Raw genomic sequence first — 18,455 nt, forward strand, 5'->3', positions numbered from 1 at the left:
ACACAAACTTCCATGTGCATAGAACACGATCTAGAAGGACGCCTACTAGAAAACTGTTTATGGGAATCACTAAGGAACGGAATTTTGGAGGAGATGGTAAGGGAGCTGTATTGCAAAACCTTTTTATTTTTCTATATTGTTTAGATTGTTTTTATAGTAGAAATGTTTAGGTTATCTCTCTATATTCTTAATTACATTTTCCCACCCTCACTTCCAGGAATACCAATTTAGTAGGTGAAGGGTCCAGGATTCTTATCTTCCAAAGGCCCCCCCCCCAGTCTGTTAATCACTTTTGGGAACTGTGGATGAAATGATTGTTTCTAACATAATTAGGCAGTTGGTTTTTTTAGAAAAACTCCAACTGTATTACACAAGCATTTTTAAAAATCACTTCATTTTGTAGTAGCTTATTTCCACTACAAATATACATTCTCTAAGTATATTAGATTTGAAGTATTTGTAAGAATTATAATAGCCTTGGCAACCATTTTAACAGCACATTTGAATAAAGGGTCTAAGTAATCACTGTAAAGCATGTGTTTATGCAGTAAATTTCATAAACCATTTTAAAATAAAGGCAAACAAGAAAAAAAATTATAAATACAAATATCATTGTTTCTTAAAACCCGAACTTTTAATAACAACTTAAATACTATTTGATTAGATTTCAAAACAATGAATAATCTCACTATATAAAATAAAAAGTTATTACAAATATTGACTTTAGTATGTAATGTATACCTATTTCATTAAACATTTGTAAGCTTTTGATTTTGGAAAAATATAAATATGTGAATACTTTTATAATTAACTATTGAAGATATCTACAATTCCCTAAAATTCAGACATCAAAGCATCTATTTCTTTAAACTTGTTAGTTATAGTTTCAATACATTCTTCAACTTTTAATTTTATCCCATCAATAACAAGGTAGTCCTCTTCATAGTGATTTTCAAATGGACTGCCTGCCACAGCTCCAGGGCTGCATTTAGAGAACTGTAAAAATAATAATACAATTCATCAGAATGACATAAAATTTACATGAAGACCAGGCTTAATTAATTACTTGGAGAAAACATAAAGTAGTGAGTAACTCCTGAAGCTAGAGCAGTCACACAAAGTGTTCTGTTACGCTGTGGTGACACGGTGATCCCTGTGTATGGTGCAACATAGTAAATGTGTTAGTACAAGAATAACTTATTATTTAGGTCCTCTTTCTGCTTCCCAACATTAAACATTTTTAGTTTTAATTTTATTCTTAGGAAAAATATGATTATTTTAATCCTGTGAGTTTTCTATATTTGCTCACTTTTATAATTATTATTACAGGGAATTCAACTTAAAATGGTTTGAGTCACCTTTCCTGTGGTTATCTTCTCATAGGCATCTGAATTCCTTGTGAGTAGTTAGTCTGCTCTAGCTTAGTGGAAAAGGACACTGATAAAAACAATGCAAACATACACATACACACGTGAGATTTATAACTTTAAGGTTCATTAAAAATGGAGTTAACTTCCCATGAAATTCAAGAAAAAAATTTACATGCAGTTTGTACAAGTATTTTCATGTATCACAAATGTACCTTTTAATACAAATAATTATCCAGTAAAGTCTGTCTTATTTGTATATGGATTGTCTAACTTGTGAGTTACTAAGGTGGGTTTTATAACAACTGAAATTAATTCCCTCAAAGTTGCTTGCCAAGTTAAAGCATGTCAGCCAGTGTTAATATTAGCCAAAGAGGAACATAATTAGGAAAGTAACTCTACTAAGGAAAACAATCTCATAAAATATTTCAGTCACAAAGAGAAATGAATTTTGATTATCTGTGTGTGCTCTTTTTCAGGTTAATACTTTCATCCATTGGCACAAGTGCTGAGAGTAATCAACTTGAAACCTCATATAAGAAATGAATGATGAAAACATCAGATTTATAACTCTGAAAATAGCTCAAACAGCATTTGCTCAGAGAATAAACCTGCTTAGAACTCAAAAATTATCAGGTGGCTCGTTTCGGTGGGTTAGCTTGCGAGAAGCCACTTTCTTCTAAAACCAAAATGCATCTTCAGCTTTAAGTGGTGTTACCTTTGGAAGCATATTAATTTTTCCAACTAACTAAAAAAGGAAGGAGGGAGAGAGAAGAAATCCCTGAGGTGATCGCTACTTTTAAACTGGGAATTGCTCCAGCTTTGATAGTTGATTTCATTGCTCTTTTCCTCATTTAAAAGTGAACAAGGCCCTAAATTTCCTGAAACCATCATGAATGCCTGACTTATAAAGTGGAGAGTGGCTTATGAACCAGTCAGCAGGAGGCATCACCTGCCTGCCAGCAAGTTAAAATGGTTAATTTTTACAATTCCTAAATGCCTTTTGAAAGCATAAAATATTACAAGAATCTAAAACAAAAAACAAGCTCCTTCCTGGTGATGTATTAAAACTATGTATTTTACCTTAAGAAATAAAAATCAGAAGTATTTTTCTGTTCTATCAAGTTACCAGTTATAATGGCAAAATAGAAGCCAATTGTGGCTGTAAAAGCTTCAGGACATCTTTATGAAAATCAACCTGACTGTATTTTTTGAAAAGACAAATTGCAAGGACTGAAAACACATTGCACAAAACCATATGGTGCTCAAAGCATACATTTGCTAGAAAAGAATAATTTGTATATTAATTATATGTATATAATATATATGTTGCCAATCTACAGATTTTGCTCTGCAAAAGGTAAGATCTATATATAGGAGACAAGTTTTTTTAAAAAGGAACTCTAATTGGAAAAATTGCATTTACAACCCAGCAAATTCAGGTACAAGTTGGTATTGCTGGTACTGATGAAGATAACCGATTTCATTTTCTTTTAACACATTGATCTTCTTAATTGTAAATTCGGTATATATCTTGATTTCTAATCCAATAAAGGTGTTTAAGAATCATCTTTATTTTTGTTGAAGTTCTGGATGAAATCATGCAATTGGGAAGTCTGCCAAAGTGTCTTGTCCATTCATAGGTGGCTTTTCTGCATCTGAGAACAGACAGACTTGGGGACCGCTAGTTACTCAAAGTGAGAACATGGGAAAGAGAAGTAGAGCAAGGAAATCCTAGTACTTACTCTCTGCAGGGAATCCCCTGCCAGTTCTAATCTGCAATAATGCTGACCTTAGGTGTCAGTTACTACCCATAGCACCTTTCCTGGTTTGCCTTATTCAACCCTCACAACAGTCCTCTGAGGCAAATGATAAAGAACTTTACCACATTACACAAGTCTTTACTGGCAAGACCAGGATGGCGGCATAGGCATTATATTCCAGTCAGTGCTCCTAAGGACTGTGCTTTCTTGACTCCAGGCACACAATAAAGCTAAATGAATGAGAGAATGAATGGAACCTTCGGGATACATGACTTCTCGCTGCCATTTTTCTTCCTGACTATTTAGGGAACCAGCAGTACCTCCTTGCTGAAGTGTCTGCCTTATGACTTATTTTCTCACACCTACCACATTGCTGCTCTGTATTAATGACCTGGGCTTGAACCCTCATTTTATTTGTAGAGACAGGGAGCTGATGTGCTGAACAGTTTGTGAACCAACTTAAAATTTATGTTGACATATACAAGTACTGAATAAAGTACACAAGCCTTTCTCAGCCCAACATAGTTGGCCAAAAGAAAGAAAAGGACAAATCTAATTATGAATTGTGAAATATATTCTAGTGAAAAACTCTACCACTAGCATATTAATATGAAGTATGAGCCTACTGCTATTCTTGTGCCTGAACCAGGCTGGGCAGACCCTCCAGTGAGCTGCTCTTCTCCTGGCCCAACTTCTGACTGTAAATATGGGCAGTGGTGGTCACACAGGTCTCCGTGTATGGCACCCCCTCAACTACAGTGAGCCCCTCCATCTTTCTTCATTGCAAACTCAAACATCTAAAATAAAAAGAGCTCCTCTGCTCAAACACAGATATTTTTTCAAAGGCTGATGGATGCATTCTGATTTCTCAACAAGCTGTTAGTTTATTATTTTTCACTTCATGATAACCAGGAGCTCAAATTTCAGATGTGAAAAAAGTTTTCCATATAATGAGCATGTGTGTCCAAGAACAATGTTTGCCAATTGAAGAATATGGAGTTGCTGTTTAGACCTGACAGTGATTGTTGACACTACCTTGGTCCCTGTATTTATCTCCTCTCTGTGTTCCTCTTCCCACTCATCAGGTGCTGCTGGGAGCTCCTGCACGCGCTGTAGCATCTGCTCCACTTCTTTTAGTAACATTTCTGTCTCGGAGACAACTAAAGAAACATCATTATTGTAGTAAAAATGCCACACCTTAATGAATTCAACCTAATTCATTTTAACTACCCTAAAAGAGAAAGTCTTCTCAAAGTTACAAGATAAAAAAATAAGTATTTTGTATAATTTTCACATATAGCCTCTGTTTGATGCAATATTATTACAGATGTACAGGTGAATATTTTATATTTACCCCTTAAAAAAATGTAGGTGACTTTTTTTGCCATGGGTAGACCATAAAGTATCCTTGAAACATCAGAAGCACACTAGAAGTATTTTTTAAAGTCTTCTAAAAAAAAAAAGTTTTTTTTAAAAATCAGGAACCAAAGGTACCAAACTAAATTGTATTACTTGCAGACCAGGGTCAGCACATTTTTTCTGTGGAGTGCCAGAGAGTAAATATTTCCAGTTTTGTGGGCCACATGATCTTTGTCACAGTCACTCAGTTCTGCTGCTGTAGTGCAAACTGTACATATGTAGTTAAATAAGAAAGAGTGGCTATGTTCCAATAAAACTTTATTTACTGAAACAGGAAGCCACTGGTGGCCTGTGGGCCACAGTATGCCAAACCCTGCACTAAATTCTTATAACTACTGTTTAAAAGGGGAACGCATATAATTAAATGGCAAGGCTAAACAGTCTATTCCAATCAAAATACCAAGACAACTTAACTGCTTAATATCTTAAAAAAAACACTCTAATAAAAGGTGTGTGTGTGTGCTACTGACATGACATATAACTAAGCAAAAAATCTGCTAATTTGCAGAGATAAAACAATACCCCCACCAAAGAAATACCTATTACAACACTATAGACCCAATTACTGATTAACAATATGCAGCTGAATTCCTGACTCAAATAAAATAAACATCTTTATTTGAAATGGAGTCCTGCTGAAGGAAAGGAGGCCACCTGTGGCCTGCCGAACTGCACAATGACAGATGGAGCACCTGAGAAGTCCTTCCAAAGGCAACATGATTCAGGAGAAAGACCACAGTACACACCCCATCACCTTCCACCCTGTTTATAAAAATCTTACATAATACCTGTTATCCATGGTTCTGTACCAGGTCACCATAAATCACACTAGGTAGAGTAGCTGAAAGTTCATAGAACATGAAAACAGACCAAAGCAGGACACACACTTTATAGCTAAAATATTATCAGTGAATATGGAAACAAGGTGCTGTAAACAGGAATATTAATTTTTTTATTAAGGTATCATTGATACACACTCGTATGAAGGTTTCACAAGAAAAACAATGTGGTTATTACATTCACCCTTATTATCGAGTCCCCCTCATACCCCACTGCAGTCACTGTCTATCAGTGTAGTAAGATGCCACATTTGTCTTCTCTGAGCTACATTGTTTTCCCTGTGACCCCACACACACCATGTGCACAAATCATGATATCCCAGAATCCCCTTCTCCCTCCCTCCCCAACTGCCCTCCCCCACCCCTCCCCTTTGGTAGCCGTTAGTGCCTTCTTGGAGTCTGTGAGTCTACTGCTATATTGTTTCTTCAATTTTGCTTCACTGTCATACTTCACAAATGAGGGGAATCATCTGGTATTTATCTTTCTCTGCCTGACATATTTCACTGAGCATAATACCCTCTAGGTCCATCCATATTGTTGCAAACAGTAGGATTTGTTTTCTTATAGCTGAATAGTACTCCATTGTGTATATGTGCCACATCTTCTTTATCCATTCATATACTGTTGGACACTTAGGTGCTTCTATTTCTTGGCTATTGTAAATAGTGCTGCAATAAACATAGGGGTGCATATGTCTTTTTGAATCTGAGAAGTTGTTTTCTTTGGGTAAATTCCTAGGAGTGGAATTCCTGGGTCAAATGGTACTTCTATTTTTAATTTTTTGAGGAACCTCCATATTGCTTTCCACAATGGTTGAACTAGTATACATTCCCACCAGCAGTGTAGGAGGGTTCCCCTTTCTCCGCATCCTTGCCAACATTTGTTGTTCCTAGTCTTTTCTATGTTGACCATCCTAACTGGTGTGAGGTGATATCTCATTGTGGTTTTAATTTGCATTTCCCTAAAAATTAGTGATGTGGAGCATCTTTTCATGTGCCTGTTGGCCATCTGAATTTCTTCATTGGAGAAGTGTCTGTTCATATCCTCTGTCCATTTTTTAATAGAGTTATTTGCTTTTTGGGTGTTGAGGTGTGAATTCTTTATATGTTTTGGATGTTAACCCCTTGTCAGATATGTCATTTACAAATATATTCTCCCATACTGTAGGATGCCTTTCTGTTCTGCTGATGGTGTCCTTTGCTGTACAGAAGCTTTTTAGGTTGATGTAGTTCCATTTGTTCATTTTTGCTTTTGTTTCCCTTGCCTGAGAAGATGTGTTCAGGAAAAAGTTGCTCATGTTTATATTCAAGAGATTTTTGCCTATGTTTTCTTCTAAGAGTTTTATGGTTTCATGACTTACATTCAAGTCTTTGATCCATTTTGAGTTTACTTTTGTGTATGGGGGTTAGATAACAATCCAGTTTCATTCTCTTGCATGTAGCTGTCCAGTTTTGTCAACACAAATTGTTAAAAAGGCTGTCATTTCCCCTTTGTATATCCATGGCTCCTCTATCATATATTAGTTGACCATATATGCTTGGGTTTATATATCTGGGCTCTCTAGTCTGTTCCATGGTCTATGGATATGTTCTTGTGCCAGTGCCAAATTGTCTTGATTACTGTGGCTTTGTAGTAGAGTTTGAAGTTGGGGAGCATAATCCCTCCCCGCTTTATTCTTCCTTCTCAGGATTGCATTGGCTATTTGGGGGCTTTTGTGGTTCCATATGAATTTTAGAATTATTTGCTCTAGTTCATTGAAAAATGCTGTCGGTATTTTGATAGGGATTGCACTGAATCTGAGATTGCATTAGGCAGGATACCCATTTTGACAATATTAATTCTTCCTATTCATGAGCACAGGATGTGTTTCCATTTATTGGTATCTTCTTTAATTTCTCTCATGAGTGTCTTGTAGTTTTCAGAGTATAGGTCTTTCACTTCCTTCATTAGGTTTATTATTAGGTATTTTATTCTTTTTGATGCAATTGTGAATGGAATTTTCCTGATTTCTCTTTCTGCTAGTACATCATTAGTGTATAGGAATGCAACAGCTTTCTGTGTATTAATTTTGTATCGTGCAACTTTGCTGAATTCAGATATTAGATCTAGTAGTTTTGGAGTGGATTCTTTAGGGTTTTTATAAACAATATCATGTCATTTGCAAACAGGGACAGTTTAACTTCTTCCTTGTCAATCTGGATGCCTTTTATTTCTTTGTGTTGTTTGATTGCTGTGGCTAGGACCTCCAGTACTATGTTGAACAACAGTGGGGAGAGTGGGCATCCTTGTATTGTTCCTGATCTTAAAGGAAAGGCTTTCAACTTCTCGCTGTTAAGTGTGATGTTGGCTGTGGGTTTTTCATATATGGCCTTTATTTTGTTGAGGTACTTGCCCTCTATACCCATTTTGTTGAGAGTTTTTATCATGAATGGATGTTGAATTTTGTCGAATGTTTTTTCAGCATCTATGGAGATGATCATGAGGTTTTTGTCCTTCTTTTTGTTGATGTGGTGGATGATGTTGATGGATTTTCGAATGTTGTACCATCTTTGCATCCTTGGAATAAATCCTACTTGATCATGATGGATGATCTTTTTGATGTATTTTTGAATTTGGTTTGCTAGTATTTTGTTGAGTATTTTTGCATCTATGTTCATCATGGATATTGGTCTGTAATTTTCTTTTTTTGTTGTGTCTTTGCCTGGTTTTGGTATTAGAGTGATGCTAGCCTCATAGAATGAGTTTGTAAGTATTCCCTCCTGTTCAACTTTTTGGAAAACTTTAAGGCAGATGGGTATTAGGTATTCACTAAGTGTTTGGTAAAATTCACCGGTGAACCCATCTGGTCCAGGATAAAATTCAGTGGTGAAGCCATCAGGTATAGGGGTTTACTTAGGTAGTTTTTTGATTACCAGTTCAATTTCATTGCTGGTAATTGGTCTGTTCAGATTTTCTGTTTCTTCCTTGGTCAGTCTTAGAAGGTTGTATTTTTCTAGAAAGTTGTCCATTTCTTCTAGGTTATCCAGTTTGTTACCATATAATTTTTCATAGTATTCTCTAATAATTCTTTGTATTTTTGGGTGTCCATAGAGATTTTTCATTTCTCATTTCTGATTGTTTATGTGTATAGACTCTTTTTTTCTTGATAAGTCTGGCTAGGGGTTTATTTATTTTGTTTATTTTCTCAAAGAACCAGCTCCTGCTTTCATTGATTTGATTGTTTTATTCATCTTGATTTTATTTCTGCTCTAATCTTTATTATGTTCTCCTTCTACTGACTTTGGGCCTCATTTGTTCTTCTTTTTCTAGTTTTGTTAATTGTGGGTTTAGACTGTTCATATGGGATTGTTCTTCTTTCTTGAGGTAGGCCTGTACTTCCCTTTTAACACAGCTGTCTCTACATCCCACAGATTTTGCAGTGTTGAATTATTGTTGTCATTTGTCTCCGTATATTGCTTGATCTGTTTTCATTTGGATGTTGATCCATTGATTATTTAAGAGCATGTTGTTAAGCCTCCTTGTGTTTGTGGGCTTTTCATTTTCTTTGTGTAATTTATTTCTACTTTCATACCTTTGTGGTCTGAGAAGCTGGTTGGTACAATTGCAATCTTTTTAAATGGCTCTTTCTGTGGCCTAGTATATGACAAAATCTTGAAAATGTTCCATGTGCACTTGAGAAGAATGTGTATCCTGTTGCTTTTGGATGGAGTGTTCTGTAGATATCCATTATGTCCTTCTGTTCTAATATATTGTTCAGTGCCTCTGTCTCCTTACCTATTTTCTGTCTGGTTGATCTGTCCTTTGGGGTGAGTGTTGTGTTGAATTCTCCTAAAATGAATGCATTGCATTCTATTTCCCCGTTTAATTCTGTTAGTATTTGTTTCACATATGTCAGTGCTCCTGTGTTGGGTGCACAGATATTTATAATAGTTAAATCCTCCTGTTGGACTGACTCCTTTATTGTTATGTAATATCCTTCTTTGTGTCTTGTGACTTTCTTTGTTTTGAAGTCTATTTTGTGTGATACAAGTATTGCAAGTCCTGATTTTTTCTATTAGTTGCATGAAATATCTTTTTCCATCTCTTTACTTTCATTCTGTATATGTCTTTGGGTTTGAATGTGTCTCTTGTAAGCAGCATACAGATGGACCTTTTTTTTTATCCATTCAGTAACTCTATGTCTTTTGATTGGTGCATTCAGACCACTTACATTAAGGGTGATTTTTGATAGGTATGTACTTATTGCTATTGTAGGCTTTAGATTAGTAGTTACCAAAGGTTCAAAGGTAATTCCCTTACTATCTGACAGTCTAATTTAATTCACTTATTATGCTATTACAAACACAACCTAAGCTTTTTTTTCTCCTTTTTCTTCCTTCTCCATTCTTTATATGTTTGGTAACATATTCTGTACTCTTTGTCTTGATTGACTTTGGGAGTAGTCGATTTGATTTTGCATCTGCTTCATAATTAACTGTTCTACTTTCTTTACTGTGGTTTAATTTCTCCTGATGACAGCTATTTAGCTTTAGGAACATTTTCATCTGTTGCATTCCCTCAAAAATATACTGTAGAGGTGGTTTTAGGAGGTAAATTCTCTCAGCTTTTGTTTATCTGAAAATTGCTTAATCCCTTCTTCAAATTTAAATGATAATCTTGCCAGATAAAGTATTGTTGGTTCAAGGCCCTTCTGTTTCATTGCATTAAATTTATCATATATAACTCCCTTCTGGCCTGTAAGGTTTCTGTTGAGAAGTCTGATGATAGCCTGATGGGTTTTCTTTTGTATATTATATTTTTTCTCTCTCTAGTTGCTTTTAAAGTCTGTCTTTATCCTTGATCTCTGCCAATTTTATTATTATATGTCTTGGTGGTGTTTTCCTTTAGTCCATTGTGTTGGGAGATATGTGCACCTCCATGGCCTGAGAGACTATCTCCTTCCCCAGACTGGGGAAGTTTTCAGTAATTACCTCGCCAAAGACACTTTCTATCTGTTTATCTCTGCTTCTGTTACACCTATAATGTGAATATTGTTCTATTGGGATTTGTTACACAGTTCTCTCAATATTCTTTCATTCCTAGAGATCCTTTTTTCTCTCTGTGCCTCAGCTTCTTTGTATTCCTCTTCTCTAATTTCTATTCCTTTAACCATATCTTCTACTACATCTAATCTGCTTTTAAATCCCTCCATTTTATGTTTTATTTCAGATATGGAATTTTTTAATGATTGAATATCCATCCTAAATTATTTCCTGAGTTCTTGAATATTTTTCTGTACCTCCATGAGCATGTTTATGATTTATATTTTGAACTCTCTTTGAGTAAGATTGGTGAGTTCAGTTTCACTTGGCCCTTTTTCTGGTGTTTGTGAGATTTTGGTTTGAACCAGGTTCCTTTGACATTTCATATTTGTACGTGGTGCCCTCTAGTGCCCAAAGCTCTATTCTCAAGAGCTGCTCAGCCCAAGTGATGTCGGGGGTCGCAGGGGAGTGGCCCTGGTGCCTGGGGGAAGGAAAGAGCTGTTTTCTGCTTCCCGGCTGCAGTCCTGTCTCCACTGTCAGAACCAGTGGCCCGACCACATTGGTGTCAGCCTCTGTACTTTGTGTTTATAGCTGCTTTAGGTGGGGCCTCCCTCTGGCTGGCCTGATGCCAGGGCAGGGAATGCTAGTTTGCAAGCCATTCCTGGCAGGTCAGGGGGAAGGTGCAGCAGGCTGCATATCATAGTGGGGGGCCTCGGGGCTGAGAAGACAGCCAGGGGTATGGAGTGCCTGAAGCTCCTGAAAGTTCCCAACCTGCTGGGCAGAGAGCACCCAGACAACCATATCCCCCTATCTCTTCTCCCGAGCAGTATCTCCAGCAATCCCCACCACTTCAGCAGCTCTCCCACTGCTAGGAAGTCTTTCAGACTGCCCGCCTGCCTTTCCTTTGTCCCAGAGTAGCTGGATGTGGATACCTGTCCTCCAAGAATGGCTGGAGTCTCAGTATCTCCAAGTAGTCTGCCTGTCTTAGCTTTCCAACCCGACTAATCTCCAGGGCACCATGCAATGTAGGTTTCTGCTTCCAAAGCAAATCTGCAGGGCTGGGTGTTTAACAGTCCTAGGATTCCACCCCCTCCTCACTCTGTTTCTCTTCCTCCCACCGGTGATCTGGGGTGGGAGAAGGGCTTGGGTCCTGCTGGATTAAGGCTTTGGTACGTTACCTTGTTTCGTGAGGTCTGCTCTGCTCTCCAGGTGTATGCAGTCTGGCACAGCCTTCTTTCCTGTTGCTCTTTTAGGATTAATTGTATTAACTGTATTTTCATATTGTATGTGGTTCTGGGAGGAGTTCTCTGTCTCACCTCTCATGCTGCCATCTTTAATCCTCAGTAACATTAATTTTTAACCTAATTGTTGAATATATGCACACAATGTACCCTTGTAAACTAAGCATGTTTTAAGGTTAAAAAACAGGTGTTAGTAAGGTGGAAAGTTTTATGCCACCTCCCTTCTTCCACTTCCAAAGAATCCATATTTTATTATCATCTACTATGTTGGCAATTTTGTTTTTCAAATTCGGCTAAAGCATTGTTTTTAAATAATAGTGTTGCGTAAAGTCATGGGAGGCTGTGAACTAGAATTTGCCCTGTCTTGCTTGTTGCTACAGTAGTGGAAAAGTACTAGTTTACATTTATCACACTGGAGTTTTGTCTACAAAAACAATTTTTCTAGAGGCGGAGCCAAGATGGCGGCATGAGTAGAGCTGCAGAAATCTCCTCCCAAAACCACATATACCTATGAAAATATAACAAAGACAACTCTTCCTAGAATAGAGACCAGAGGACACAGGACAACATCCAGACCACATCCACACCTGCGAGAACTCAGCGCCTCGCAAAGGGGGTAAGATACAAGCCCCGGCCCGGCAGGAACTGAGTGCCCCTCCCCCCAGCTCTCAGCAGGAGGAGAGGAGTCGGAGCGGGGAGGGAGAGGGAGCCCAGGACTGCTAAACACCCAGGCCCAGCCATCTGCACCAGAGCGCAGACACAGTGCATGCCTGGGGTCCTGGATACTAGGGAAACAGGGCAGCAAGACGGGTGAGAGGGTACCTGAGGCTGGCATTGGAGAACAAAGAAAAGTGAGCGGCCATTTTTTAATTTCTTTAATTTTTTATTTCTTTGTTGTTTTGTTTGGGCGAGTGCTTTTTGGAAGTCTTAAAGGGACAGGGCGGGACACTTAGTCGAGAGGCAGGGAATCTGGGGATCTCTGGGCACTCTAACCCCCTGGGCAGCAGGGAGCATGGAGGCCCCTTACGGAGATAAATAGCCTCCCGACAGCTCCCCCTCCAACGCGACTCCACCACTTTGGAGGAGCGGCCCGAGCCAGGCCACGCCCACAGCAACAGCGGAGATAAACTCCATAGCAGCCGGGCAGGAAGCAGAAGCCCTGTCTGCGCACAGCGGCCCAGCACAAGCCACTAGAGGTCGCTGTTCTCCCAGGAGAGGAGGGCCACAAACCAACAAGAAGGGAAGTTCTTCCAGCCATCACTCATCCCAGTTCTGCAGACTATTCCTATCACCATGAAAAGGCAAAGTTACAGGCAGACAAAGATCACAGAGACAACACCAGAGAAGGAGACAGACCTAACCAGTCTTCCTGAAAAAGAATTCAAAATAAAAATCATAAACATGCTGATGGAGATGCAAAGAAATATGCAAGAGCAAAGGGATAAAGTCCGGAGGGAGATCACAGATGCCAGGAAGGAGATTACAGAAGTGAAACAAACTCTGGAAGGATTTATAAGAGAATGGATAAGATGCAAGAGGCTATTGATGGAATAGAAACCAGAGAACAGGAATGCATAGAAGCTGACATAGAGAGAGATAAAAGGATCTTCAGGAATGAAACAATATTAAGAGAACTGTGTGACCAATCCAAAAGGAACAATATCCGTATTATAGGGGTACCAGAAGAGAAGAGAGAGGAAAAGGGATAGAAAGTGTCTTTGAAGAAATAATTGCTGAAAACTTCCCCAAACTGGGGCAGGAAATAATCAAACAGACCACGGAAATACACAGAACCTCCAACAGAAAGGACCCAAGGAGGACAACATCAAGACACATAATAATTAAAATGGCAAATATCAAGGACAAGGAAGGAGTTTTAAAGGCAGCTAGAGAGAAAAAGCTCACCTATAAAGGAAAACCCATCAGGCTATCATTAGACTTCTCAACAGAAACCCTACAGGCCAGAAGAGAATGGCATGATATATTTAATGCAATGAAACAGAAGGGCCTTGAACCAAGGATACTGTATCCAGCACGATTATCATTTAAACATGATGGAGGGATTAAACAATTCCCAGACAAGCAAAAGCTGAGGGAATTTGCTTCCCACAAACCACCTCTACAGAACATCTTACAGGGACTGCTCTAGATGGGAGCACTCCTAGAAAGAGCATAGAACAAAACACCCAACATATGAAGAATGGAGGAGGAGGAATAAGAAGGGAGAGAAGAGAAGAATCTCCAAACAGTGTATATAACAGCTCAATAAGCGAGCTAAGTTAGGCAGTAAGATACTAAAGAGGCTAACCTTGAATCTTTGTTAACCACGAATTTAAAGCCTGCAATGGCAATAAGTGCATATCTCTCAATAGTCACCCTAAATGTAAATGGACTTAATGCACTAATCAAAAGACACAGAGTAATAGAATGGATAAAAAAGCAAGACCCATCTATATGCTGCTTACAAGAAACTCACCTCAAACCCAAAGACATGCACAGACTAAAAGTCAAGGGATGGAAAAACATATTTCAGGCAAACAACAGAGAGAAGAAAGCAGGGGTTGTAGTACTAATATCAGACAAAATAGACTTCAAAACAAAGAAAGTAACAAGAGATAAAGAAGGACACTACATAATGATAAAGGGCTCAGTCCAACAAGAGGATATAACCATTCTAAATATATATACACCCAACACAGGAGCACCAGCATATGTGAAACAAATACTAACAGAACTAAAAGGGGAAATAGACTGCAATGTATTCATTTTCAGAGACTTCAGAACACCACTCACCCCAAAGGATAGATCCACTGGGCAGAAAATAAGTAAGGACACGGAGGCACTGAACAACACAGTAGAGCAGATGGACCTAATAGACATCTATAGAACTCTACATCGAAAAGCAACAGAATATACATTCTTCTCAAGTGCACATGGAACATTCTCCAGAATAGACCACATAGTAGGCCACAAAAAAAGCCTCAGTAAATTCCAAAAGATTGAAATCCTACCAACCAACTTTTCAGACCACAAAGGCATAAAACTAGAAATAAACCGTACAAAGAAAGCAAAAAGGCTCACAAACACATGGAGGCTTAACAACACGCTCCTAAAAAATCAATGGATCAATGACCAAATCAAAATGGAGATCCAGCAATATATGGAAACAAATGACAACAACAACACTAAGCCCCAACTTCTGTGGGACACAGCAAAAGCAGTCTTAAGAGGAAAGTATATAGTGATCCAGGCGCACTTAAAGAAGGAAGAAGAATCCCAAATGAATAGTCTTATATCACAATTAACGAAACTGGAAAAAGAAGAACAAATGAGGCCTAACATCAGCAGAAGGAGGGCCATAATAAAGATCAGAGAAGAAATAAACAAAATTGAGAATAATAAAACAATAGCAAAAATCAATGAAACCAAGAGCTGGTTCTTTGAGAAAATAAACAAAATAGATAAGCCTCTAGCCAAACTTATTAAGAGAAAAAAAGAATCAACACAAATCAACAGAATCAGAAATGAGAATGGAAAAATCACGACAGACTCCACAGAAATAAAAACAATTATTACAGACTACTATGAAAACCTATATGCCAACAAGCTTGAAAACCTAGAAGAAATGGACAACTTCCTAGAAAAATACAACCTTCCGAGACTGACCATAGAAGAAATACGAAAGTTCAACAAACCAATTACGAGCAAAGAAATTGTACCGGTAATAAAAGAACTACCCAAGAACAAAACCCCCGGGCCGGACGGATTTATCGTGGAATTTTATCAGACACACAGAGAAGACATCATACCCATTCTCCTTAAAGTTTTCCAAAAAATAGAAGAGGAGGGAATACTCCCAAACTCATTCTATGAAGCGAACATCACCCTGATAACAAAACCAGGCAAAGATCCCACCAAAAAAGAAAATTACAGACCAATATCCCTCATGAAAGTAGATGCAAAAATACTCAATAAAATATTAGCAAAGCGAATTCAAAAATATATCAAAAGGATCATACACCATGACCAAGTGGGATTCATCCCAGGGATGCAAGGATGGTACAACATTCGAAAATCCATCAACATCATCCACCACATCAACAAAAAGAAAGACAAAAACCACATGATCATCTCCATAGATGCTGAAAAAGCATTCGACAAAATTCCACATCCATTCATGATAAAAACTCTCAGCAAAATGGGAATAGAGGGCAAGTACCTCAACATAATAAAGGCCATCTATGATAAACCCACAGCAACATTATACTGAAAAGCGAGAAGCTGAAAGCTTTTCTCTGAGATCGGGAACTAGACAGGGATGACCACTCACCCCACTGTTATATAACATAGTACTGGAGGTCCTAGCCACGGCAATCAGACAAAACAAAGAAATACAAGGAATCCAGATTGGTAAAGAAGAAGTTAAACTGTCACTATTTGCAGATGACATGATATTGTACATAAAAAACCCTAAAGACTCCACTCCAAAACTACTAGAACTGATATTGGAATAGAGCAAAGTTGCAGGATACAAAATTAACACACAGAAATATGTAGCTTTCCTATACACTAACAATGAACTAATAGAGAAATCAGTAAAACAATTCCATTCACAATTGCATCAAAAAGAATAAAATACCTAGGAATAAACCTCACCAAAGAAGTGAAAGACCTATACCCTGAAAACTACAAGTCACTCTTAAGATAAATTAAAGGGGACACTAACAAATGGAAACTCATCCCATGCTCGTGGCTAGGAAGAATTAATATCGTCAAAATGGCTATCCTGACCAAAGCAATATACAGATTTGATGCAATCCCTATCAAATTACCAGCAACATTCTTCAATGAACTGGAACAAATAATACAAAATTCATATGGAAACACCAAAGACCCCGAACAGCCAAAGCAATCCTGAGAAAGAAGAATAAAGTAGGGGGGATCTCACTCCCCAACTTCAAGCTCTATTACAAAGCCATAGTAATCAAGACAATTTGGTACTGGCACAAGAACAGAGCCACAGACCAGTGCAACAGCTTAGAGACTCCAGACATTAACCCAAACATATATGGTCAATTAATATTTGATAAAGGAGCCATGGACATACAATGGGGAAATGACAGTCTCTTCAACAGATGGTGCTGGCAAAACTGGACAGCTACATGTAGGAGAATGAAACTGGACCATTGACTAACCACAAACAAAAACAAATAATCCAATTAAAAAATGGGCAGAGGAACTGAACAGACAGTTCTCCAAAAAAGAAATACAGATGGTCAACAGACACATGAAAAGATGCTCCACATCGCTAATTATCAGAGAAATGCAAATTAAAACTACAATGAGGTATCACCTCACACCAGTAAGGATGGCTGCCATCCAAAAGACAAACAACAACAAATGTTGGCGAGGCTATGGAGAAAGGGGAACCCTCCTACACTGCTGGTGGGAATGTAAATTAGTTCAACCATTGTGGAAAGCAGTATGGAGGTTCCTCAAAATGCTCAAAATAGACTTACTATTTGACCCAGGAATTCCACTCCTAGGTATTTACCCTAAGAACGCAGTACTCAAGTTTGAAAAAGACAGATGCACCCCTTTGTTTATCACAGCACTATTTACAATAGCCAAGAATTGGAAGCAACCTAAGTGTCCATCAGTAGATGAATGGATAAAGAAGATGTGGTACATATACACAATGGAATATTACTCAGCCATAAGAAGAAAACAAATCCTACCATTGGCAACAACATGGATGGAGCTAGACGGTATTATGCTCAGTGAAATAAGCCAGGTGGAGAAAGACAAGTACCAAATGATTTCACTCATCTGTGGAGTATAAGAACAAAGGAAAAACTGAAGGAACAAAACAGCAGCAGAATCATAGAATCCAAGAATGGACTAACAGGTACCAAAGGGAAAGGGACTGGGGAGGATGGGTGCGTGGGGAGGATGGGTGGGTAGGGAGGGATAAGGGTGGGGATGAAGAGGGGTATTATGATTAGCATGCATAATGGGGGGGTGGGAGAAAGGGGAGGGCTGTATAACACAGAGAAGACAAGTAGTGATTCTACAACATTTTGTTATGCTGATGGACAGTGACTGTAAAGGGGTTTATAGGGGGGACCTGGTATAGGGGAGAGCCTAGTACACATAATATTCTTCATGTAATTGTAGATTAATGATAACAAAAAAAAAAGAAAGGAAAGGAAAGGAAAGGGGGATTACTCCCTGATAGGATAAAACTAACTGCAAATCAACGATTAATGCATGCTTTAAATATCCTTAATTTTGATCATTTAAAGGGTGTCAGATGATCAGCTGTGAAAGTACATTTTTCTGATAATATTCCTTTCTCTTAAAAAAAAAGCAGTGCCTGTGTGGTGACCTCCAGTAAGTTCTTCACAATGGTATAAAGGGCATATCAAAGTGTGGTAAAGGGTCTGTTTGTGTTTATACAGAGGATCAAAGCCTAATTTGGCTACCCCGAAAATGAACTAAGATACGATATGAAGAAGAAATTTCAACATCAACATTCTCTGGAAGAGTCATTCCAGAAGATGATCATCAAAAAACTTCAACAAAGATCCTGGCGCTGTTGCAGTTGTAGCTGCATTCATCCCACTGGTTCCTGGACTTGCCATTGGAATGAAGGAGATATCTAAGCTGGCCTGTGCATACAGTAAAACAACAAATTTGACTGGATCTATACTGTTGGAACTCAACCAAGAATTAGGAGAAGTGCAAGTGTCAGCGCTTCAAAATGTTGCAACTACAGACTATCTACTGTTAAAAGAACATATG

The 18,455-nt window shown here is 38.2% G+C and overlaps 1 protein-coding gene across 8 annotated transcripts in view; it reads right to left on the bottom strand.

Annotated features, from left to right (window-relative positions):
* Positions 1-18,455, bottom strand: part of ZCWPW2 (zinc finger CW-type and PWWP domain containing 2) — a 163,247-nt gene that overhangs the window by 11,546 nt on the left and 133,246 nt on the right. For 7 of the 8 annotated variants that reach the window (XM_057491400.1, XM_036886145.2, XM_036886144.2 and 4 more), the window contains 2 exons: positions 4,166-4,290; positions 619-996 (listed from right to left, as the gene is read on the bottom strand). In XM_057491400.1, coding sequence (XP_057347383.1) covers positions 835-996; positions 4,166-4,290 — 287 coding nt within the window. In that variant the 3' untranslated portion in view covers positions 619-834. Of the gene's footprint in view, positions 1-618; positions 997-4,165; positions 4,291-18,455 lie in introns of those variants that run through there. The other variant, XM_057491403.1, reaches the window with a different exon arrangement.

Source organism: Manis pentadactyla, chromosome 14, assembly GCF_030020395.1.
Source record: "Manis pentadactyla isolate mManPen7 chromosome 14, mManPen7.hap1, whole genome shotgun sequence".
Lineage (NCBI taxonomy): Eukaryota > Metazoa > Chordata > Mammalia > Pholidota > Manidae > Manis > Manis pentadactyla.